Source organism: Cryptomeria japonica, chromosome 10, assembly GCF_030272615.1.
Source record: "Cryptomeria japonica chromosome 10, Sugi_1.0, whole genome shotgun sequence".
Taxonomy (NCBI): domain Eukaryota; kingdom Viridiplantae; phylum Streptophyta; class Pinopsida; order Cupressales; family Cupressaceae; genus Cryptomeria; species Cryptomeria japonica.
In genome coordinates this window covers 639,403,905-639,430,203 of record NC_081414.1, presented here as the reverse complement: position 1 = coordinate 639,430,203, position 26,299 = coordinate 639,403,905, and the positions used below count along the sequence as shown (strand labels likewise).

The 26,299-nt window shown below is 36.1% G+C and overlaps 1 protein-coding gene across 7 annotated transcripts in view; it reads right to left on the bottom strand.

Moving 5' to 3' along the window:
- The window catches only part of LOC131073399 (uncharacterized), a 30,564-nt gene extending 10,290 nt beyond the window's left edge, over nt 1-20,274 (bottom strand). The window contains exons 1-3 of one of the 7 annotated variants that reach the window (XM_058009840.2): nt 20,123-20,271; nt 18,822-18,881; nt 18,580-18,752 (exon numbers count right to left, since the gene is read on the bottom strand). In XM_058009840.2, coding sequence (XP_057865823.2) covers nt 18,580-18,750 — 171 coding nt within the window. In that variant the 5' untranslated portion in view covers nt 18,751-18,752; nt 18,822-18,881; nt 20,123-20,271. Of the gene's footprint in view, nt 1-18,579; nt 18,882-19,045; nt 19,224-19,490; nt 20,039-20,122 lie in introns of those variants that run through there. The other 6 variants (XM_059213234.1, XM_058009841.2, XM_058009836.2 and 3 more) reach the window with 6 other exon arrangements.
- Nucleotides 20,275-26,299: the final 6,025 nt, after the last annotated feature.

The following is a 26,299-nucleotide window of genomic DNA, read 5'->3' as shown; positions in this document are numbered from 1 at the left end:
TTCATTTGTAATGGGGGGATACTGGGACAGAGGGGAGACTATGGAGAAATTCTTAGAGAAATAGTTTGATGAATTTTGTGTTTGCACTTTGTATAGAAGAGTTCTTGAGATTGTATAATTTCATGAAGATAATAAAGGATGCATTTAGCTCGTATGTGCTAGATGTGCTTCTTAAGTTATTATTACTAATCTTTCGTATGTCAAATTAGTGATATCTTTTGTCTATGTGCAAATCGTCTGTCATCTATTGGAATGCTTACAGTTCATGCAATTAATGTAATGAAACACAATCAAGCTTTGGTATCTTGGTTTGGATGTGCTAGAGTTACCCATCTCTTCGTATGTTGAGATATTTGTGTGTCAAACTTATATTGTGCTTCAATCCCCCTTTGTAATTGTTATCTATTGTGAAATCTCAATTGGTATCCGTATGTCTATTGTTGGGGTTTCTGTTCTTTATATTTCTTTAGTTCTATGTTTTCTCCTTTATGTACTTTCAGGTTAAAAGTACACAAAAATCTCAAATACCCCCATCATACGAGGGAGCTGCCCCTCTCAAATGCAGAGGAAGATTGCAGATTGATTGCAATCTCTCCAACTGTTGGAACGGTTGTCACTTCTCTTCAGGCGAACAGGGTCAATTTTAAATGAGAATTCACAGTGACAAATCTGTTTACCAACAGACCTCTTATATAGTTGATAATGACATCATTGCCAAAAATGAAAGATGAGAACAAGTAAACATGGTTTACCAAGAAGCACAAATTGATAGGTTTGTTAACAATGCTTCCCTGTTTAAACTATTGAACCATGAATTGCACAAACACTAAACTAATTTTGAACTATTGGTAAATGATTTGTTTGTTCGAAAGGTGTGTGATTGGTTAAATATTTCTGAGACCAATGCCTATCCATTTGGCAACAAATTCACAGTTTACCAGAATAAGTAGCTAATAGGAGAAACAAAGGATGACAAGCTATGCAATTACATACACTATAGATGTGACCTCAAACATAGAACATACTTAATAATCCACCAATACACTACAAAATCCATATGAAATACACAATAGACCATTACAAAGTTTCTAATGAGTTAGAATGTTGTTACAGTTGTCAAACCTGCATTACATTCATACCATAAAACATGGCAAGAGAAACCCTAGCAGATCGAAGGGCTCCCTAAATATTTACAGGCATTCATGGAGACATTCATGTGCTTGGTATCATGTGTAACACTACGAATCCCATGAGTTTCATGGACTTGCTGCTCAAAGTGGATTTGATTGGTGTGGTTTGAAAGTCTAGAATGCTTTGGCACTTGTAGACATCTGAAAATAGCAAAGACCAGCCCTTAGAATGAAGAATAAACAAATATTTATAGCTGCTAGAAAACTTTGCTATTGCCACCTGCAAAAATGGGCCTCACATCTTAAGGTTCTAAAAATATATATTGCATTGATGGCAGCCCACACGAGAGAACACCATCCCCCATTTAAAAAAAATGCATCTACAATCATGCCTAAGAGAACGAATCGCATTTCTGGGAAATAAAACAACTTTGGAATGTTGTAGAAGTCGAATTGGGGCACTTAATGGTGAACTAGAAGTTGTTGAGATGGGTGGATGGCGTACAGTGTGAAACATGAGACGTGTGAAAGTTTTGAAGGTGAAGGCTCAAGGATGCTTAGGAAGAAGTACTTGGGTAAGAGGATGAGAGAAATTCTGACTCTGAATAGATGTATAAGGGAAACGGCAGAGTTCGAGTGAAAGGGACGCTAAAGTGGAGAAGTTTAGAATTCCGATAAGGACCAAGGAAAAGTCAGACTTGAGAGGTAAGGCTTGATCAGATGAGGATCTCCAAAAAGATGCATAGAAGGGAACATCAAAATTCGAGGATTGCGAATGACAAGTAAAAGGTAACTGACTATGGGTAAGGCTGCAACTCCAACAAGGAAAGGAAATTTAGTGCAAAGGTTTGGGAGTCAGGATGTTGGAGGGATCAAGGATTGGGGTTTAAGCATATATGGCACCCATGCAAGGGTAGGCCTGATACTCAAACACCAAAGGGGAAGTGGAAGGATTCAGGGTTTTGTAGATCGAAGGAACAAACGAAACAGCTCCCAAGGAAGGGAAACTCCAAAACTCTGGTGGAAAAAGAGAGTTAAGGCAAAAGGTTGAGGTTTCAGGGGTCTACAATGAGAAGGCAATGGAACCTGGGGAAGGGAAACTCCAACATCTTGAAGCGCTTAGGCATTTGAACACAAATCACTCAACACTAACAATTTCTTGGATTTTTACAACTTCCAATAAATGAGGGGACTCACTTGGAATTTCTCAGATCATTAATCAGTGGTGGGTAACATAAGGCAAGGACAACAAAGGGGAAGGGACTCAAGCAAAATTCAGCACTATAGGGTTGAGTCCCAACAAGAATTATGGAGGTTGATGGGAAAAAGGTTTGTAAGGTGAATCCTTCCTCTCTGCTTGCTCTGCCTTCTAGCACTCTTTGCAGTGAAAAATGAAAGTTGCAAGGTTTGTGGCCTTTTGGTCCTTTGGGTATGGCCTTTTGTTCCTTTGGGTATGAGAACTATAAGTGACCCTTTGAAGCCTAATGAGAATGGATTAGTTAAAAGGGGGAGATGGGATCCACAATTCAGCAGTTCAGTGAAAGAACTGCAGCAAGTACTCAAACCTCTCTGGATTTCTTTGTGTTTAAACCACTTGACTAGTCTCTCAGTTGAGTATATGCTAGCTTGTTTCTATGGCGTTGTGTGTCTAGCGAATTGTCTTTTGCATTTGTAGTGCTGCTTGCCTTAGCAATTTGGTTTTTTCACAGAGCTTCTTTGGTTCAATTGTTCCTCCTTAGGGCCTTTCAAAAACCCACCTTTACTAATAATATCAAACAAACAAAGTACTTGAACCTCCTAAATTTGATGATAGTGAAGCTGCAGAACATGTAGTAACCCTAAGGGTTGTAACTTTTGCAATGACTTCATTTGTGGTGGCAAATAAGAAAAATTAGTTCCTTTCAGCATAACACCAAAAAAATGGAACACTGTGTAAAGCAAAGCCTTTCTTCAAATTGGAAGGGGAAGCTCCCTTGTAAAAGTAAAAACTTAACAAAAACCGTAGAAGACTAGTTTACGGACAAACTTACATTTTTACATGTACAATGATTGTTTTTGAGAATTTCGTGTAAAAGAAAAAAAAAAGTTAATCTGCCACATCTATTTTTTCTTCTCAAGTATGTGCACAAGACTTCTCAATTCATCTACACATAAATGAAAGATTTTTTATCTTTTATGACGACAAATAAATTCTCTCAACACAAACACACACTTTCTACCTAAATTACAAACACTGGGAAGTATTTACACATAAGAGAGCTGAATTAAAAAATTGGATTACACAAACATGACAATATCTCACTATCAAATTACCAAGTATTTATATTCAAAGCTACAATCACCCAAAATAAGAATCACAATACAAAATTTGCAAATATTGATAATCTATATTCAATCAGTGAAATAATTCACACAAGCCAATATCCAATGGAGATAACAAATTTGCATAAACAATAACAGTTTCATCACACACACTAAGAGAGCTTGTACAATAAAATTTTGCACGTACCATACAAAAACTTACCATTAGGTTTCCCAATAACAATAGTCTTATATAGAAGGTTTTAAAGTACCACTTTACACAATTGCAAGTCTTCTAAAAACAAAAAATACTTTTCAAAAATGTTGTATGGATATTAAAAATAATTTTGATCTAGTTTATCCATTAGATAAAGCTTAAACTCTAAAACTAAGTTTAGCTAAAATCAAAATTAACTTTTCTCTAGCAAAGTCGATTCTATTTTTAGGCATCATGTAAAAATAGCAGTCTACAAACTTTCCAAAAATAGCAATTACTAGGATTATTGGCTCTGATGATGAAGTGAATTCTTGTTGATCACTTCCTTTATTCAATTTGTACTCTTTGAACCACAAATTTCACTTCGCTAGATGTGGTCATGCATTACTTCGAAGCCTCGACTCTTGAATATTAAACTTATTGGATTTTTGTTATTCCTCCTCTTCATCAAATATTTTCATTAATTCCATAATCTCCCTTATCTTCTCCTCATTGAAATCCATGGGACTTGCCAGGTCTATTTTCACATTCTTTGTTAAGTCCTTTTCTAACTCACCTTTTTCTCTTATGTTGCTTTCAAAATCCTTTGGAGAGCAAGAGATGGAATCTAGGAATGAATCAATCTCATTTTTCATTCCTTCTAATTTTTTAATAGTTTCTTTTAAATAGCTAACAGCACAATGGTCAACCTATGCCATCTTTACAAAGAACCTAGTGGATTCGTGCTAGTCAAAAGAATGATTCACTTGGTAAGTGGGAAAAATACCAAGACTCGTTAAAATTTCAGATTCACCTCAACCATGTTTTTCAACTCAGGAATATCCTTTGCCCATTCTTTATGGTCTTGTTGTGATGTTTTCACACATCGCCCCATTGCAAATGGGGACCCCTACTTTTTTTGCTTTCTGGGGTTTGCTTTCTAGGTGTTTAGGGTTTGTCTGTTAGCCTTTGCATTTTGAGTGTCGCCAGGGGATCAATAGGATGGTAGGCTTTGCTTGAGCCAGGGGAGTCAGCAGGTGCTCCAGGTTAGGGTTTCTTTGAGAATCTTCTTTAGGGCCTGGTTTTGCGCTTGTTGCTAATTGTGTCTTGCTTTGTGAGTGGGTATCATCCTTGAAGGTCTGAGTTAGGTCGAGTTGGTGAGTGATGAAGTCTGAAATGTAATCCTGATCTTCAAATGCCCTGAAATTTGACTAAGTCTGGAATGTCCTGATCCTGAAATTTGGCTAAGTCTGGAATGCCCTGATCCTGAAATTTGACTAAGTCTGGAATGTCCTGATCCTGAAATTTGACTAAGTCTGGAAAACTGAAGAATCCTCCAAAAAACTAGATTTTGCAATATAACTCCTGGAGGTCTGAAACCACTCTCAAACATCCTAAAAGTATATATGGAATATAACTTAAAGTATAAGTGACATTTCCTATGTTATATTCCATAAAATGATCCTGACGGAGAGTCTAAAATGTCAAATTTCGCTCCTAACCCTTCCAAAGGGTCCAAAGCGAATTTCGCTCATGACCCTTCCAAAGGGTCCAGAGCGAAATTCTCCTTAAGACATTTTAGTTTGACCTAGACTTAGAACCAACTCGTTCCAAGGCATCTTTGAGGGCAAAACACTTGTTTGGATGAAAAATGTGAAAATGAAGTCAGGATTTTGGCCAAGATTAGGAATTTCGCTCCTGACCCTTCCAAAGGGTCCAGAGCGAAAATCCTTATGCACCTCAATTTATCACTTATCAAGACCAAGTTCCTAGTTTCCAAGGCACGTGTGGAGGTGTTTTTGAATGTTCTTGCCTTGAGAGGGAGTTGGATGATTTCAAAGATCAAGATTTTGCTTAAAAAGTGATTTTCGCTCCTGACCCTTCCAAAGGGTCCAGAGCGAAAATCAACCTAGGACTCATTTCTTGCCTTATTTGACCAAATTTTGATTTGCAAGGCATTTTGAAGGGAAAAGCGGACATGTTTGGACTTTGGAAATGTTTGAAAACCTTGAAAAAATGATGGATTCTAGCCTAGAAGAAGAATTTCGCTCCTGACCCTTCCAAAGGGTCCAGAGCGAAATTCATCATAAACTTCATTTGCCACCTTGTTTGAGCTTGAAACCTTGTTCTTAACTTGGAAAATGGTCTAACTTTGCCTTGTGAAGTGGTTTGAAACTTGAACATTGAGCAATTTGGCCTGGAATGAAGATTTCGACCCTGACCCTTCCAGAGGGTCCAGAGCGAAAATCTTATAAGAGCTTATTTTTCACTAACTTTGGCTAACTTTTCATGTGCAGGATCTCTTGGAATGAAGATTGGACATCATTTGATACATTTGAATATTTGGAAGCGTGCAAAATGAAGATTTTGGACAAGAAAGGTGAATTTCGCTCCTGACCCTTCCAAAGGGTCCAGAGCGAAATTCTCAATAGCTCCCATGTTGCGATGAAGAAGGTCAAGTTTTTGACATGATGGAAGAAGAATAGCTTGTTTTTGCCTCCTGAAGAAGTTTCAACTTTGAAGAATGAGGGATTTTGCTTAAAACCTAATTTTCGCTCCTGACCCTTCCAAAGGGTCCAGAGCGAAAATCTCTATGAGGGATATTTCTTGCCTTGTTTGGTCAAGTTGAGGAGTCTAAGGCATCATGAAAGGAGGAATGAGCATATTCAAACCCTTAGGTATGTTTAGAAGTCATGAAGAAATGAAGGATTTTGCCCTAAATTAAGGAATTCGCTCCTGACCCTTCCAGAGGGTCCAGGGCGAAAATTTTCAAATCCTTCTATTTTTCTTGCAAAAATCTAGTCAAGCTTGGCATCGATGAAAGAGGAGTAGTGTCTTTTTCTTGAAAGGTGAAATCAACTTGAAATGATGATTGAATTGAGCCTAAATTGAGGAATTCGCTCCTGACCCTTCCAGGGGGTCTAGGGCGAAATTTTTTATAAGAGGCATTTCTTGCTCAGCTTGACCAAATTGTGATGCCCTAAGCATGTTGAAAAGAGGAATGGACATGATCTTGCTTTGAGAAGTGTTTGATGGCAAAGAGAGATGGAGATTTTAGCCAAGAAAGGCAATTTCGCTCTTGACCCTTCCAAAGGGTCCAAAGCGAAATTCCTTGTAAACCCATTTTTTTAGCCTTTCTTGGATATGAAATCCTATTCCTAGCACAGTGAAAGGTGAAATCCCGCTTAGCAAAGAAGTTTCAAGGTGGAAAATGAAGGATTTTGGTCAAAATGGTGAAAATCGCTCCTGACCCTTCCAAAGGGTCCAGAGCGAATTTTCTCAAAAACACTTTTTGCTATCAAATTTTGCTAAGTCAAGTAGGGGATAAGGTGAAACATAGAAGGAATTGCCCTTGGGATTAAGTTGAGATTGGAAGAAATCATCAAAAGGTGAAGGAATTGAGCCAAATGATGAATTTCGCTCCTGACCCTTCCAGAGGGTCCAGAGCGAAATTCCTAAAAAACACCTATTTTTTGCAAGGTCAGGGCAACTTTCTAGATTCTATGGCTTGAATGGGTGTGAGGAAGTGTGTTTTGCCCTTTGAAGATAATTGAGGCGGTCAAGAGGAAGCAATCAAGCCTAGAAAATGATTTTCGCTCCTGACCCTTCCAGAGGGTCCAGAGCGAAAATCCTCAAAACTATCCTTTTTTCCAAAGTTTGGGCAAAGTTAAGCTTAGACGTGGGTGTGAAAAGACATTTGAATTGCCTTGAAGTGGAATTGGATTGCTAAGGATGCAAATTTTGATGCTGTTGTGACCATTTCACACATCACCCCATTAAAATGAGGACCCCCTCTTTTTTGCTCTTGTTTTGCCTGTTCTTCTCTCTGCTTTAGGGTTTTGGATTAAATGAGTGAGTCGTCTGGATTAGGGTTAAGCCTTAGGGTTTCCTTTGATATTTTCAAGCCAAAGTCCAGTCCAATTTTGACAAATTATTAAGCATCCTCGCATTGATTGCAATTTTGAAATAAGATGAGCCTGCCAGGAAGTCAAGTTTGTCTCAGGATGGGTCCAATTAAGATTTTGAAGGCAAATTCAAGTTAGGTCTGAAGTGTTAGCATTTCAATGATTAAATTATGCAATTTTGTCCGGGTGAATTTTGACCATTTTTTTTGATGGTTTACTAACTGGCCCTTGGCCTTGGAGATAACCTAATTATGCCTTGTCAAGTGATTCGAAGACCTAATTTTTGATATTTTGGCCTGCAGAGGTGAAATCGCCCCTGTCCCTCACCCAGGGACCAGGGCGAAAATGATATTTGGTGCATATTGGTTATTGACTTGTTTAATTTATTTTGTGTGGGGTCTCCAGGGGGACAAATTGGACGTAAATTGAATATTTTGAAGATTTTGAAGACTCAAAATGACAAGTTTTTAAAGTTTAAGACCAAATCACTCCTGTCCTCCACTGAGGGACCAGGGCGAAATGGTTTACTTAGATCGTTTTGGGCCTCATTTGATCAAACTGAAGCATCAAGGACGCAATGAAAGATGAAATGAGCATAAAGGAGTATCCAGACTTCGTCATTGACAACGAAAGATTGAGTTTTGGGCCTAACAAGACAAGTTCGCTCCTATCCCTCACCCAGGGACCAGAGCGATTTTCCTCAAACACACCTTCTTGGACATTTTTGGATTTGGACTTTTGTTCATAACTTGCGAAATGATGGTATCTTCCCCAGCAAAGGAAATTTGAGATGAAAATTATGAGGATTTGACCTTAAGGAACAAAATCGCTCCTGTCCCTCACTGAAGGACTGGAGCTTGTTTTTCAAAGTTGCACTGTCCTTGCAGGACCAAGACAATTTTTTGATTGGAAGAGATCAAGGAGGGCATGTTTTGTCCATTGAATATAATTTGAGTAATTGGCAAGTAAGGAAATATGCTAAAATGACAAAAATCGCTCCTGTCCCTCACTGAAGGACCGGAGCTCGAATGCCAAGTTTGCCTTATGCTTGCAGGATTTAAATGATTTCGCGATTTGAGAAGGACAAGGAAAGTACGTTTTGCTCATTGAATATAACTTGAATGGACCACAATGGAGAAAATCGATCCAAATTGGCTAAGGCGCTCCTGTCCCCCTCTCAGGGACCAAGGCGAATTTCAAAGGTAGCTCTTGTCCCTCTCCCAAGGACCAGAGCGATTTTCTCAAAAGACAAGTTTTGACAAAAGTGAAGCAAGTTTTATGTTTGGGATGAGTAAAGGAAGGCCTAATCGCTCCATTGAAGATAATTTCGAAAGATTGCAAAATGCAAAGTGAGCCCATAATGGCCAAGGCACTCCTGTCCCTCTCCAAGGGACCAGAGCGATTTCCTCAAAGGCAAATTTCCCGCAAAGTTAAAATGAATTTCATGTTGGAGATGAGTGAAGGAAAGCATAATGAATCCATTGAAGATAGTTTTGAAAGTTAGCAAAAAGTGATTGCGCTTATAATTGTAAAAACGCTCCTGTCCCTCGCCAAGGGACCAGGGCGAAAAACATATCATCAAGTCTTTCCCTTCAAATTTAGATGAATCTAGGACAAGGCACAAGATGGCGATGATATTGGAAATGCTTCGAGGAAAAGTGAAGTTACAAAGACCACGAAATGTGATGAGAAATGGCCAAAGCGCTCCTGTCCCTCACCAAGGGACCAGAGCGAAATCTTCAAAAAACATAAAATGCTTAACATTGCGAAGTACTATTTCCTGTGTCCAGGACTCAAGGTGGAAGGGAAAGTGATATTCTACATTTACAAAGCAATTTAAGGATGATACAATCAAAAGTTTATGCCAAGGACTAAAGGGCGCTCTTGTCCTTCACTCAGGGACCAAGGCGATTTTCATAAAATAATCATTCCTTTTCAAAAACCACGCCAAGGCAAGGTTGTGCAAAGCAAAAAATGTCTTTAGCAAGGCGATGAATAAGGAGTTAACCTCAAAATCGACAATTTTAAGCTCAAAAGCAAAAAATCGCTCCTGTCCTTCACTAAAGGACCAGGGGAGAGCTCATTTGGTCTTGAGAAAGCAAATTGGACATGCATGAAACGAACAATAAAGATCATTGCCTGCCTCACAACTCGATTTGGCAATTAAAGGGACAAGGATCAAGGATAAAAGATAAGTTCGCTCCTGTCCCTCACCAAGGGACCAGGGCGAAAGTACTTTAAGGCACACTCCTTCCACAAAAGGAATGAATTAAGCTCAAGGTTCCCAAGCAAAATGCTATTTTGGACGTCCAAGATGGGACTTTGCACGTGAAAAACAAGAAATGCAAGGCCAAATGAAAAAGGGCACTCTTGTCCCTCTCCCAGGGACCAAAGCGAGGTTCTCAACAAGGTGGTATTTTTACCATGCTTAGGCGTCAATGTCATCTTAATCGCATTAAATGCTAAGTCCGCTAAAACTTTGAAATATTTTTAATTAAAATTGGCATTTAATGAGTTCGCATAAGGCATTTAATAATTAATTTAGCCTTTTAAAAAATCGAAATTTAATTGCAAAGGCATTTAATTAATTAATTATTAAATTAAGTGAAGGGAGTGCGCTTGGGGTTTTATTTTAAGTATTTTATAAAGGTCGGCCTCCTTTTTATTTAATTTTTGTTTATTTTCGCCTATTTTCTAAGTCGGCCTATGGGCAATTGCAAAGCATAAGCACCTATATATGGGAGGTACTTTGAGGCATTTTAATCCATCATTCAATCATTGTTTAAATGCGATTTGGAGAAGCAATAGAAGGAGCGAAATCTCATCCAAGGAGAAGTGCGAACTTTGATCCAAGGAGGAGTGCGAATTTTGTTGGAGGTGGAGCGAATTGTTCCTCAAGGCGTTGAAGACCCACAAGGTGGTGAAGTTGATGAAGGAAGTGCCTTTGCTAGAAGACTTTGATCTTCATTTTGCCTAGCAAATCTCTTAATTTTTGCATCTTTTTTTAGAGCTAGTTCTCCAAGAAAGGTATGGTGAAGATCTTCCTAGCCTAATTTTGAAATTTTGAAATTTTGAATTTCCAATTGCATAATCGTATTTAGGAAATGATAATTCAAAGATTTATCATGAAGTTTCCTAAATTTAAAGCTTAAACTTAATCTATATTTTTACGTTCCAAGGTATATTGCTCATTATGAAATGTTGTGTAGGTGTCAAGATGGCGACCCCAAAGCCAGGAGCATCCACCAGTCGTCCAGCCCTCATGAAGGAAGATCAAAGGAATGAAGAAATGGAGACCAAGATCGTGTCAAAATGGAGCAACATTGGAGATACCAACGTGGGAAACTTCAGTGTGAAGAAGTTTCGAGAGGTCCCTTACATTGGAAAGCCATCACCTGTCGCAAGGAGAATAATTGAAAGTGGCATTATCAAGGCGGCCGGCTTCCCTCCAGCAGTCCAGTGCCATGAGCTGATGATCGAGTGTGCTCGCCATTATGACCCACAGTCAAGATCGATCGTGTCCAAGGAAGGAAACACTTTGGCTTATCTTTCAGATGAGGCTATCAGTGAAGCTCTCCATCTGCCAGAACATAAAGACATGATTTACAAAAGCTTGGAAGGAGCTAGATCCATGTATGAAGATGATCCAGACACTTGCTTGAGCATCATCAACAAGAATTGGTTACTCAAAAGTCGTCCTCGCCTGAGCAAGATTCCCAACACACCACATAGGATCGACTTCCAGGAGGAGTACAGAGATTTGGTAACCTTACTCAATCGAGTTACAGGGGCTCCTCAAGCCTTCTATTTTGAGAAATGGATGTTCTTCTTCATCCAAGTGATAGTTCAAGGAAAAGGAACAATTCATTGGGCTAGAATTATTAGCCATTGCTTGGACGTACAGTTGAAAAGACTGAAGGCTACCAAGTCATTTCACATGAGCTCGTACATCATGTATGCCTTGATCAGGAGTTTTGAATATGCAAGACTACCTCACAGAGGGGCGATTGGAAGAGGACCTGGAGAAGTCAGAGTTTGTGACTCTTATGTTCATTTGCATCATCCACCTGGGAGTAATTACAAGTTAGTCAATGATACTTTCACAATGAACATCACCAGGACACTGCAAGGCGGGATTCACAATCGGCTATCTCAGGAGGCACAAGAACTTGTAAAGAGGTATGGTGCTTGGTTTATCCAATTCCAGAAGTTTACATATATTAGAGTTCATGGGTGTCCTTCACCTCCATATATGTTGCCAAGATATCCGACAGACAGGATAGTACTACTTGAGGTAACTAGGCAATTGGCAGCTTATGCGAAGGCATTCAGACACAGGCATGGAAATGGGATTCCTGTACCTATCATACTAGGGAATTCAGTTGAGGTATGTCCTAATGTTCCTGCTTTAGACGATGCAGAAAGGGAGTTGGCCTTATATTCATTTTCATTTTTTTCATTGAGGGAGAATTTTGATCCTTATGGATATATAGAAGAGACAGTTGGTAGAAAATACAAGCATGAATGTCAGGTAGAGGACTTTTGGATGAATCTCTCAGATTATTTAGAAGTGAAAAGAAGGATGCATTCCAGATTGCCTTTGGATTTCATCAGGAAATGCAAAGTTTACAGAGTGGCCGATCAAGCTCAGGATAGTGGTAGGCACCTCCAGTCATCCTATGATAGAGAGGACAAGGCAGTAAAGATAGATTGGAACGAGCCTGAGGTTGTGGACTTGAAGACTTTGATGGCTCCAGTTTTGTCCTGTACTCGCAGATGGGTGGATGTGCAACATCAAAAGTTGAGAGAGCAGAATATATCAATGACTTTTACTTTGGAGGAAAGGTCGGCAGAAGGAGGAGCAAGCGCAAGTGAAGGCCATCCTCATCCTAGAAGCACAAGCGAAGGCAATCCTCACCCCAGAAGCGTAAGTGAAGGCAATCCTCATCCTAGAGGTGCGAAGAGGAAGGAAAGACCTGAGAAAAGAGAATCTTCCAAGAAGAAGCAAGAGGCCAATCGAGATCGCTCATCCGGCACATCTTCTCGACAAGAGAAGAGGGTACTTGAAGTTGAGGAATCTATGGAGTCAATGGTTCAGAATGATAAACATGAAGAAGGACAGGCATCTCAACGTTCATCAAGTCAATCTCCCCCGGTCAATGAGCTACATGAAGACCAGAATGACGATGAAGCGACATCTCCTCTCCGGAAAGAAGAGCCACTACCTAAAGAAATACAAGTTAGAGAGACAAGGTCCGCCATTCCAGATTGGTTGAAGGAAAGACTAACAAGGGTGATTGTGATCGAAGACGAAGAAGATAATGTGATTGATTTAGATAGCCTTGTTGGGAATTCTCAGGGAGTAACAGAAAAGAAGGCCACCAAAATGTCCAAGATGATCAGGGATGAGACAGGGTCCAAGAAGTTGCAGATAGCTACACCGGCAATGGACAAATATGAAGGTGAGATCCTTGCAGAAGAATATGATGTAGAAATCGTTGAGCTTGGTCCACTCACCACCGAGCAGGCATTGGATGAGGCAACTGATTCATTTGAGGCGCTTAAAGATAAACTTAAGGAAGAAATGGAAAAGAATAGAAAACTTGAGAGAGAGGTCGGTGCTTGGAGAGGCTACTTTAGCCACCTTAGTCAACCTTTGGGACGTCAGGATCCAGCAGTATCTCCTGTGCAAGCACTTCCCCTTGAATCAGTTGGTGAAGCAGAGAAAGTTAAGAGCTTGGTCCAGCTTATGAGCTCTTGGATTGACAAATCCCATACAGTTGCCATTGAGTTTGCAACAAGAATGATGCAGACCATTCATCGGGCTATCCAAGTCCTCGAGATCATCCACAACCTAATGATAACAGTAGCCGCCTTTGCTCATACTAAAGATGTTATCATTCCTGTTCTTCAAGTAATCAGGCAAACATCAAGGAAGACCTTAGCACAAGAAAAGATAATGGATGGAGGAGCTCATAATTTACTCCAGTGGTCTACTTTACTCCAGATGAAGGAAGTACTTTTCGAGGACACCAGCGCCAAATGCAATCAGGTGGAGGAGGTCATCCATCCAATCCAGGACAAGGTGTTTGGGGTTTTATGTACTATTCTTGGTAGAAGGATCGAAGTTGAGACAGATGTGGATCTTCAAGAGTTGGAAGAAAGGGTCAAGGTCATCTTTTGCAAAGATGAGAATGTGATTACAGATGAGCAAAGAGATCAAATGTTTGCTACTATGCTCTTGATTGAGAAGATCAAAGAACTCGAACTTGAATGGGACGCAGCTCTTCTCAAGGCCTTTAATCAGATTATTCACTTGGAAGAACGAATGAGGAATCTTCCTGAGATTCCTATTGCTGAGATTGAGGGAATCGTGTCCAGATTCATTACATATGCTAAAAAGGAGCATTGGAAAGGGAATAAGGTTCTAGAAGAGAGGTTGTTATAGATGACTTGGCACCTTAATTATCATTGGTCTATGTTTCCTAGATGTTTGTGCCAAATTAAATATTTGGCTATGCATTTAATGTTGTGCAATAAAAAGAGAACTTTTGTAATAAAACCCTAATTAGGGTTTAGGTGTCAGAATCTCAGTCGTTGATCTTCTTTTGATCTGGGCCGTTCATTGTAATTGAGGATGCTATATATACCCTCACTCATTTTCATTTTGTCATTAGAAGAATTAGAAATAGAGCAATAAGAAATAGTTAGAAGTTTAGAGTTTTTTTGGAGAGAAGAAAGTTATTTTGTAGCAAGATTGAGTTTTGAAGAAGGAATTTCAAACAATTGTTGTCTATTTTGGCTTTGAGATCAATAAAATATTGAAGTTATGGTGTTTTATTGCAATTCTTGTGGCTATCTTCATGGTTGTTTACTTTCTTGAATCATTCTCAGTCGAAGTAGTATTTAAGTTTGAAGGACTAAGTGTTGGGCTTGATTTTGGTGAGATTCACGTTCCAAACCACTAGCTTCTTACTGATTGTGGGAACGCCTTGTGTGGTCAACTGGAGAGACTTGAATTACTTAAACCTTCAATCGTCATTGAGCTTTGGATATGTGCCTTTGTGGTAGTGTCCATGATCCTTGATGAATTGAAAAATCATTTGTTACCTTAGAAGATCGCATCAATTTCAGTTGGGTTGTTATTTCATGGCAATATTGAAATTGGTAGAATCTTGCCAAGTCTAGCCTACATTGGGTCATTCTTAAGATTAGATTAGAATTTATCCCTTGCAAGCTCTACCCTTTGATCTTTTTTGAGAACTTGTTAGTTTTAGGCAATCCTGTTCCTACAGCTTGGAGGACGTAAGGCCCCTTGATGAAACAACATTCACAACGACCACTGGTGCTTATCCACACGTAGAGACCCTACATAAAAGAACATTGGAGTCACCCTGATTGATCCTTTTTTGCGACATCTTCAGCAATCAGAGGCTTTATTCAAGAGAGGATAAGGTACCCTTGGGTATTTTATTCTGTGTATGATTGTGTACAAAATACACGTCAACAGATGCCAATTGGGAAAATCGCTCTTGACCCTTCCAGAGGGTCCAGGGCGAAATTTCCAAATCTTCATATTTTCCTTGCATTTCAAGATGATATTTTGGTTCTCAAGACTCAAAGGGGAGTAAGGCGTGATGTTCTATGCCTTGGAAGTGATTCGAAGTTGGAAAGGATGAAGGAATTGTCCTAAAACCAAAAAATCTCTCCTGACCCTTCCAAAAGGCCCAGGGTGAAATCCACATTTTCACTTAATTTCCTCATGTGAAATACCAAAATTTGAAACACAAGACTTTAATTAGGTATGAACTCACCTTCCAGGAGATTTTGGAGTCAAGGAAAGGGATATTCAGGACCTAATTGAAAAAATCGCTCCTGACCCTTCCAGAGGGTCCAGGGCGAAATCATCAGGAAGCTTCATTAAGCCTCAATCAAACCTCCATATTCCTAAATTTTCACCAAATTTGCCAAATTCAAGACATTTGGGAGGTTGAATTAAATTCGCATGAATTAAGGCATTTACAATTTAATTAATTAATTTCTAGGCCTTGAAATAATTGAAAAAATCCACCTTTGAGCTTTGGAATTAATTTAAAAATTAAAAAATTATGCTTAAGCGCTCAAAAATCATTATTGTGCCTTTACAAACAAGTCGGTCATCTTTTGAGAGGACTTTTATTTTATTTTATTCCCTATTTGCCAAGTCGGCCTTGAGGGAAATCAAGGTGAGCGCCCTATATAAGGGAGGTGTATTGTAGCATATTCAAATCATTCTTTCATTATCTCTCATGCAAACTTGAAGAGCATATTTGGAGGTGCGAAATTGAACAAATTGGAGGATAATTTCCAGATTTTGGAATGAATTTCCAGATTTTGAAAAGCTAGTGGAAGGCGAAGCTTTTTGAAGGCTAATTGAGGCGTAATTCATCCAAAGGAAGACAACAATTCAATCCTTATCCAGCAAAATCTGATCTTCTTCCTTCATTTTTCAAGGTTCATAGTTAGGCTTTCAAAGGAGAAGGTATGAAGAATCCTTTTTGAAGTTCTTATTCAAGACTTGTTTTTATTTCATAGCAATCTTTTAAAGTCTAAAGTCTTGAAAAATCTAATCTCCATTCATAATTAATTTGAAAATTTAGAATTCTGGATTTATCATGTCATTTTCAAATTAATATCTTAAATCATTCTCTTGGAAGGTCCTAAATTCTATGCTTTAAGGTATGATGCTCAAAGACTAACTTTAATCTTTTGTGTAGGCATCAAATGGCGACCCCCGGAGTCGGAGGATCAACTACTTGGCGGACCCTCATCAAAGAAGATCAAGTCAGGACAAGGACGACCTCCCCCAATCCAGTTTCATTAAGGACAACCTTCTCCATCTATCTTCTAGTCCAGCATTTGAAGGAAAGCATCACCAAATTGAGTATCAACCAAGTGTTAGACAAGGTGGCATCCCAGTCATCACTCCTCCAGTTAGATTGGTCCACCTCAGCGTGTCCAGATTAAATGCACCTGACTCATGGGAGATGGCACAAACTTCGATGTACCTACCCCGGTTATCCATTGGTCAAATATTCCAGAGAAGACATGTGTCCAAATAATGCAATTATTTCATTGGTCAGAATTAAGTTGGTTGTAACAAACCCTAATTAGGGTTTCATTGTAAAATCTTGGCCATTGATCTCAAATTGATCTAAGCCATTGAATTGTATTGTGGGCACTATATAAGCCCTGGCTCCTCATTTGTAAAGGCTAATAGTTAGTGAATAGTGAGTCAATAATAGTTAGACATTAATAGTTAGAAGGTGAATAGTTAGTTCATAGAGGTTAGAATAGCTAATGATTAATAGCAAATAGAATAGCAGTTAGAGTAGAATAGGAGGACAAGGCAAGAAATTGTTGCCATTGATTGTAAATAAACTCCATTTTCATTGAAATAATGGTGAAGTGTGTCGTTTCTTGCAATATGCATGGTTTCTTGTTGAATCTTCAATTCTAGATGGTAGATGATTAGATTGAATGAAAAAAATTGTTGAATGCACCTGTGTGGAATCCGTCTAATCCAAACCACTAGCCTCTTGCTGATGGTAAGTGCACCTTGCGTGGTCAATTGGCATAAAATGAGCTTAATCTTAAGTCGTTACACATCCATTGTTCATGCATTATCTTGAATGGTGATCATTGTCAGATGGTGTACGATTTGAACATATTGGAAGCATCCCTTAGAAGATCGCACTGAGTTGGTGTTGAATTGTTTAGCCTGATGGTGAGACCCAGCCCAGTAGGACTCCACCTAGTCATTCATCCATCTTCTCGCATTCTAGGTAGTAGAGTAGACTTCCTGAACCCTGCATCTTTTGCCATTTGTTTGTCTTCCAGTTAGTAAATAGGACTTGTGATTCCAGCAAATCGGACGTTTAGTCATCAAGTGTAAGTCCCCTTGTGATTCCAGCAAAATCACATCATACCACAAAGAGCTTATCCACGAGTAGAGAACCTACATACAGAACCTTGGAGTTACTCCGACTGATCCTTCAGTGAGATCTTCAGCAGTCGGAAGCTTTGTTCAAGAGAGGATAAGGTACCTTTAGGTATTTTATTCTGTGTTTGGTCGTGTACAAAAGACATGTCAACAGGTCTGCATCCATCTCTTTGTTTAATAGCTCAATCATCTCCTTCTAGAAGTCAGACATACTACACAACAAAGAATCATTGGCCCAGCAAGTGGAAAAAATGCCAAAACTTGTTAAAATTGTAGGTTCAACCTCAACCACATTTGTAAATTCAGGAATATCCTTTGCCCATTCTTTATGATCTGCCTCCATCTCTTTGTCTAATTGCTCTATCATCTCCTTTTGGATGTCAAACCTACTACACCGCTTCACTAAATTATCAATTAATTTCAGCCTCACTACATAACTCGTCAGCTGCAAAGAGCACATCAATGCAAGATAATAGTTCTCTGAGTGAGCTTTTCCAAAGAAGCTGTCAGTTCTTATGTAGAAATTGGTGATGCTTTTTTTTCTAAGAAAATAGAAACTGACAAGCATCTACTAAGTTAATTATCAATCAGATCCATATCCAAATGGGTTAGTGGAGTTTTTGAAAGGGTAGAAAGATATAAATTAAAGAGGTAGACAACTGGAAGTTGGTAAGTGATTGGAAACATTAAATGTCATTGTAAGATTTTTATCCTAAAAAATACATTCTCCCCTATAGTGATAAGCACGCAGAAATAGAAAAATCATATCAATTGTGCCTACATGATGATTTTAAAGTGTTAAGAAAACAAATCATGCACTAGAACATTAACACAGATGAAGCCAAAAAGACGTAACTACCACTTGTAACTACAATTACACATCACATAAGAGTGCCAGTTAGAAAATGTAGATGAAGGTGGCCAAAGGATTTATGATCAAGGACATTATATTATTATTTATGTCATCACAATCCACAGTGGTGGTTTCAATGAACATTATAAATAGATTACAATTAAGCTGAACATTATGCATTAAAAATGAGTGCCGAAAGTATAAGGGAAAACCTTTGTTGGGAAATATGTGCCACGGCCTAATTGGATGAGCAGATTGGTATACCCCTTACTCACTAAGGCTTCTTTGCATTGGGTAGAATCAACTGCCTTGACAAGGGAATCGAAAGAAGTAGTGCCGACTGTCACAAACACAGTTCTCTCCCTTTCTCTGTCTGAATCCATTCCTGTCCTCATTTAAGGCAATTAAAGCTCTTTTCAGTGTCAACAGATAATCTTTAAACAACAGAGAGTACCTATTTTTTCACAATAGTGTCCATTTAGCAGAAATTGTGCCTAGCATATAGCCTTCTCACCTGTCACCATTAAGATAATGTGTCAGTTGTAGTTGTTAATCCATTTCTTTAAGAGATTATAATTAGTTTATCATAAATTGTATGTCATGCACAAAATTCAGAAGGAAAATAAATAGTTTAGGTGAGAAGTCCAAAAAAGCAATAATCTTAACGAAGGGCCATACATTGTGGCATGTCATTATTCCATTGTTCCAAAAGCCCGTAATATATCTTCCTTTACATGACTAGGTCATCTCTAAGATTGTTCCCAATCAACAAATTTTCCAAAAATAATCATAAAATGGTACTGAAATCGTGATAGAAGAATGTTACCAAATGTGTGAAGAAATATTAACCAGCAAAAATGGGGAAAAAAACAAAAGTAATTGTAGAATGGTAACAAACTCACGATGAATGAAAAATGCATAATTGATTGCAGATCTACTAACACTTTAGAAGATCATATCAAAATCAAATATGAACTAAACGGCCTTAATAATAATAGATCATTTGAGTTAGAAATAAAGCGGTTATAGTGATAAATAAGCCCACAGAATAGTTGACCTTAAACACAAAGAACATTCCTAATTAAGTATTAATGATGCCTATAGTACAATTAGTATATCTTACTTGAAGCCAAACTAATCCACTTTAATGATAGATATGACCTTTTGGCCAAGAAAACTGACAATGAGCCATCCGTTCGTGATGTACCATCTATTTTTTAGTTATAAAAGGGTGCAGCCTGACTAGATGGAGTATGGTGCCCCATTTTTATTAATGTTGAGCTGCAAAGTACACCCATTGCATGCCCCCAACTTCTCATCTTCTTAACAAATGATTTTGAAGCCAAGAAATTTTGAGAACACATCAATTGAGGTCAGAATTACAGGTCTCTCCAGAAATTCACCAGAATCAACAAGTCCCAAGGCAAAAGTAGCAGACCTAGGCAATTCCCAAAAACCTCAACCCAGTTCAAGGTGAATTTAATCAAATTCGCTGGACATGCGAAGTCCCGTCAACAAAAACTCACTCATCTGATTGCAGCAAAAAATAGGGAAAAAGCAAAGAAAGAAAACTCAAACCTAAAACACTAAAAGAACCTTTAGCACTTCAAAAATATTTTTTTTCCATTTGCAAGTAGAAACAAAGAGAGGAAATGCACATTGAAGCTAAAAATACAATCCATTTAAGCAAAAATCAGCAAATACATTGGCAACAAACAATTCATTGGATTGAACTTGTGCAGATTTAAAATTTACCTTGGTGCATCTGATGTAGCTTATGGTGCATTTAGAAGATCCCACTGTTGATCGGAGCAGCCACTGTCAATTTAGGGATATGGAATCCTTTCTTTTTGTTTTCTTCTTTTTTCATTTGGTATGTTTATTTTTTATATTGCATATGTTTCCTTTGTCAATAAATGAACAAATGAGATGTGGAATTAAAATAGTTTGATTATATTTTCAAATATATATATATTTTTAATATTAAAATTAATTAATTTATATAATAATTATGAATAATATTATTAATGTGATGTAAATTATGGAATATTTTATCTATTTAAAAGTTAATAGTACAAATTTAATGAATCGTTTTTTTTTAGTTTGTGAATACTAAAATCAACCACCATTTTAAACATCTCACTAGCAAGAAACAAACAAACACAATGTGTCTAATGCATTTTTTATATTTTCTATTATATTCATATACTGGATTGAAGAATGTTTGTCAATAAAAACTTTGTGATTAAAATTGTGTAAAGACTAAAATTTCCATAAATGACAAAATTCAAAATTTAACATTATTTTCCAAGAATTACATAAATCAAGTGATAAGATACCTAAGAGGTGTTAAATTATTAAATTCCTCATTTATCAATAAATAATACAAATGTGACCATATAGGTCGAATTACATATACATATGGTCTTGATATCGAGAGTCAAATTACAATTATATGATTAATAAAAGGTACTTATGGAGTCCGATGGGATCCTAGTGTAGCATGAATATAACTAAATCGGGTGCACATAAATAAATATTCCTAGTAAAGACTATAATCAGAATTAATACATATACAATAGACAATGACCAATTGTCAAATTACAATTATATGATTAATAAAAGGTACTTATGGAGCCCGATGGGATCCTAGTGCAGCATGAATATAACTAAATCAGGTGCACATAAATTAATATTCCTAGTAAAGACTATAATCGGAATTAATACATATACAATAGACAATGACCAATTGTCAAATTACAATTATATGATTAATAAAAGGTACTTATGGAGCCCGATGGGATCATAGTGCAGCATGAATATAACTAAATCGGGTGCACATAAATAAATATTCCTAGTAAAGTCTTGATATCGAGAATTAATACATATACAATAGACAATGACCAATTGTCAAATTACAATTATATGATTAATAAAAGGTACTTATGGAGCCTGATGGGATCCTAGTGCAGCATGAATATAACTAAATCGGGTGCACATAAATAAATATTCCTAGTAAAGACTATAATCAGAATTAATACATATACAATAGACAATGATCAATTGTCAAATTACAATTATATGACTAATAAAAGGTACTTATGAAACCCAATGGGATCCTAGTGCAACATGAATATAACTAGATCAGATGCACATAAATAAATAAATAGACTATACTTTTAATTTTTAATGACATAATTTCTTAACCCTTTAATACATTGATAATATAAACAAATTAAATAATTATACTCTATAATATAATTTAATATTCACTTTAGTTAACCCACTCGAAACTATTTCATTTAGTGGGTTTTTGAACTGACAACCACAGGATCTAAACTAATGTTTTCGCCATTACACCAATGGTTTGTGTTTAACATAGAGTTAGAGACAAATGAAATATAAACAATATTGCCATCACCTACCTTAGCTTTATGCCACATTATTTCGTGGGAGTGTACAGTAAGTCAATCAAAAAAATTATAGTCTCTATTGCTGATCAAAAATCACGGCTGACACAAAATAGGCCATTCCTGAGTAAAATTGAATATAGAGAGTTTCAGGCATCGTGAAGGCAGCGATAAATGGGAGAAAATGATATTGCCAAATCGTTTACAGAGTGCATTGATTGCAGAGTTTGTAGGCTGAAACGAGTTGTTGAGGGCTGGGCTTAACCAGCACACTCTAGCATTGACTGCTTAGGTGGCTAGTCTATGTGGACCCCTTCTAACTCGACCTTTATCCCTGTCTTTTAACTCGAGTGTTCAAAAGCTTGTTTAAAACCATTTCTCCCGCTCCTAGGATCTCTTCATGCAGGTTTGGAACAGGGTATGGACATCCATCGAAGCGTAATGGGTGGGTGATTTCATCAGCCGTCAAAGTTTGTAAACATGAACGCAAAAATGTGGAAGCATAGACAGGCCACGTCTGCTTTTTGATCAGATACTTCATATCAATGTAGTCTCATGGAATGCTATAATTACAGGATATGCAACAAAATGCATTTGCTGATAAGGATTTAGAGGCTTATTTCTATTGCAATGATATTAACAAAATGAGTTTGTTGAAAAGGCTTTAGAACATGCAATTCCATGCATAACAGACCTTCTCAAGCGTTGAAATGGGTCTTGGAAGAATGAGTGACATGGAATTTTTAATATTTTGTTTTAGTTTCTAATTAAAGATCTGATCTGATAATTTTAGATGGTCAGTGTAGTCATTGAGTATTAATATGCAGGTCATGTATGTAATAATGAAATTGTTTTCCAATTTAAATCAACTTGAGTTTCCTATTCCCCCTCTAACAATAGGGCGATCTTTTTTTTTGGACTTTTTTTTTTATTATTAATATATTTTTTATTTTAATAGAAAAAATTATATTTTTGTGTTAAAGATTTATTGTTTTAGTATTAATATATATTAATTTTTTGTCAACTAAAAGAATATAATATTGTCTTGGTTTACATTGACATAGTTTTTGAATTAGATAATAGGCTAGATTTTGTTCTCTTAAAACTTTTTCAAGAAAAAAGACATGATTAAATGTGTAGTTCATTGGAAATGTTTGACTTCCATGAATGTAATCTTTTATTTATTGGATTTTATTTTAAGTTTGTAAATATTGTTTGTATGACAAATAGTTTTAATTGGTTGATTTGTAAGATATGTGCTATTTTTATGTTTAGTTAATTTCTTAAAATTTATTTCATTAAGATGCAAGTGATTAACAAAATATCTAAAGAATATAAACTATATGGTATCCTAATAATTATGAGTTTTTTAATGTATCAATGACTAGTATAATGTAGTATAATAGGAAAGTTATCTATAGTTTAGAAGGTTATGTAATATATAGTTTAGTCAAGGATCTTATAATAGACACTTGAAATAAGTATTAAATAATACAAAAATATTAGATAAAAATTATTACTATAAAATATTCATAAGACAAATTTTATTGAGAACAAATATATAAGGACAATCAAATGATAATGTGTTATATGAAATATGAATCTTAAATAGATACTTTCATAAATTTATCCTTCTTATGACAACATGTGTGATCAAGCATATTTTAAGAGATATCTATGCAATAAGAAAAATCAGCTAGTTTTTTAGATTTAAAACTATTTTTTTATATTATATTTAGAAATCTGTAGAGATAAAGTGAGGAGAAGCATTTTAGTATTCCATATGGCTAAGTTGGAATTTTTGTATATGAGTTTGATCTATCATAGCACAATATGCATGTAATATAATGGCATCGAAGACTCTATGGATTAAATTGTTCAACATCCTTCATGTCTCAATGGATTTGTATAGTTGCCATTTAAGAAAGAGATTGGCTCCATGATCGTTAATGCGTAAAGTAACATAGTGGTTATTTTGGTGAATTAAATGTTCAAATGATGGTCATCCTAGTATAAATGAAGCCTTTTCTATCCCAATATAATAAAATTATGTATGATAATGTATAGTTGTCATTTTAGAGAGAGATTTTAGCTTTATTAGTATTTAATCCCTAATCAATCTTAAAATTAAACCTAAAATATTATCCGTAATGGACCATTAGGCCCTTAGTTTTAAACCATGCTTTGACACCATATAGGACAACCCAATGGACTTGGCCAAAATTAGACTATTTATTTAATTTAACATTTTAAGTTTTTGCAACGTATTATGTAAAAAAATGTAGTCTTACAAAATTAATAAATCTTTATGAAAATTCATCCAAAAAATCTCTTGGATCAACATACTTGGGTTCTTGGTTTTGATTATAACATTAAGCTTAGGGATTCATGTCTAGATCGAAAAAAGTCTTTGTTTCTATCTTAACATAGGGTGACATTTGAGAGATGGGCAATAAGATAAGATTTAATATAGGTTGAATTGTCAAAATTTAATAGAATTGTTATGGGAACACATGGACAAATGTAATTAGTACATTCTCACATTAATAAAATCCCAAGCACATTTGATATACTTTAATTTTGAGTCTAATATTTGACATTATTTTCTTAGGGTTAAGTTAAATAGAAACACATGGCATTCATTAATTGTTAGGTTTCTTGACTCTCAACATCTTAGGCACAAACATGTTATCAATCCTAATTTATGAGGGAGCTTGGTTTTGGAACTTAAAGGATGTATCTCTAGGTTCTATTGACCTAAGAAGCCTACTAACCTTAGCTATTTTGTGTGTTCAAGTTTTAATATACTAAAAATTATCTTCCAATACTCATCTATCTATGAAAACATATATAAAAATTCACTCTAGTAGACCAGTGGACATAGATCTAATCTAGGTAAATAGTTAGAAAATCAACTATTACTTGCCACAAATGTGGGAACTTCATACATTTTGACATGTGGGAACTTCATACATTTTGAATGTGGAAATTTCATACATTTTGAAATTCATCTAGAAGAAATATTTTTGGGTCAACTAGTTGTGTGCTACACATACCCTTTTACTGACCTTGGAGGATGTGTGCCAACATGTGCCAACTAGTTATTTCTAAGGTTGAACCTTTTGGGATTGAAAATGATCATAGTAAGCATTCAATTGAGGAAGACATTATGTATATTTTCTAATCTTTTTTGCGTATCAAGAAACTATTAATTAGATAAGAGACATTTGCATGAGCATCATCATGAAAAAGAACATCTCTAGGGTACTCTTGTATCATAAAATAACCAAGTTATTTGAAACGGCATATGAGTCCTTTACTCTTGTAAGAGATTCTAACTACATATAATAATAAATTAATGTATGATTGTATAAATAAAAATGTGAGGATAAATAATTTTTTTAATTTTTAGCTGAGAAATAAAATGCTAAAATTGATGGGAGGTGACTTAATTGAAAAACGGGATATGAATTAGCTAGAAGGTGGTCCCTCTTTAGTAGAGTTGGGCATTATCTTATCTAGATAATGTAGAGATTACTACAAAAACCCCACTTTTTCATGGGGAAAAAATAAAAAGTGTGTTCCTTAGTTATTTTGGCATATATGTATACAAACTAGTGCATGAGACTTAATTGAGGCCATGATATTGAAGGATAAATTTCACTAGATTATGATAGTTTTCAATGTCATCCACCATCTTATGGAATATTACTTCAACACCAATTTCATCTTTTATTTAAATACATCTCAAATTTTTAACTATCATGAGAATCATTATCTCTTTATAAAGCTAATATTTTCTTCCATTATATATAGTCTTTTGACAATGTGAACCTCTAAAACACTCAAAATGGCCTCCCAATAGAAATAAACTCACTTGATATGTATACTAGAAGAATATTCATTAAGTAGTTTGTTAATAAAATATATCAATTCCTAACCTAGAAGAGAGCACTAAGAGTGGGATTAGATAGCATACAATAAGATAAATAAATAAAAATTAGAAAAAAAATTTATTAATTCATATTTCATGAGGAATAGTTTGTTAAAATCCATCTCATAAGACTATGAATGATATAGCTATCATTCATTGTATCTATATTATGCTTAAGGGTGAAGCATTAAATTTTTTGAACCATGTTAATACTTCTATGTGGCAAGTGATCTATAGCTAAAACATGATCTTAAAAATAAAAAGACGACCAAAATTTATCTATTATTTATTCATAAAATTAATTTAACCTTTAGGCCTTACCTTATTGCAATTTAACTATTATTAATTTTCTTTGAAAAATTTATAAAATTAATAATATCTTCATCTCACTATCCATCCCCTTCCTTCTTGCCCCCCTCCAATATTTTTAGAAAGTAATTTCCAAGAAATTAATTCTAAGAACGTGGTGGGAGTGAATAGTTATGGTGGGTTGAAGATAATTTTATTTGTGAGAGAGAATAGTTATGGTGGTTAGGAATTTTTATTTCAAAATGGGGAACACTATTAATTTGGGATAGAGTGAGTGTA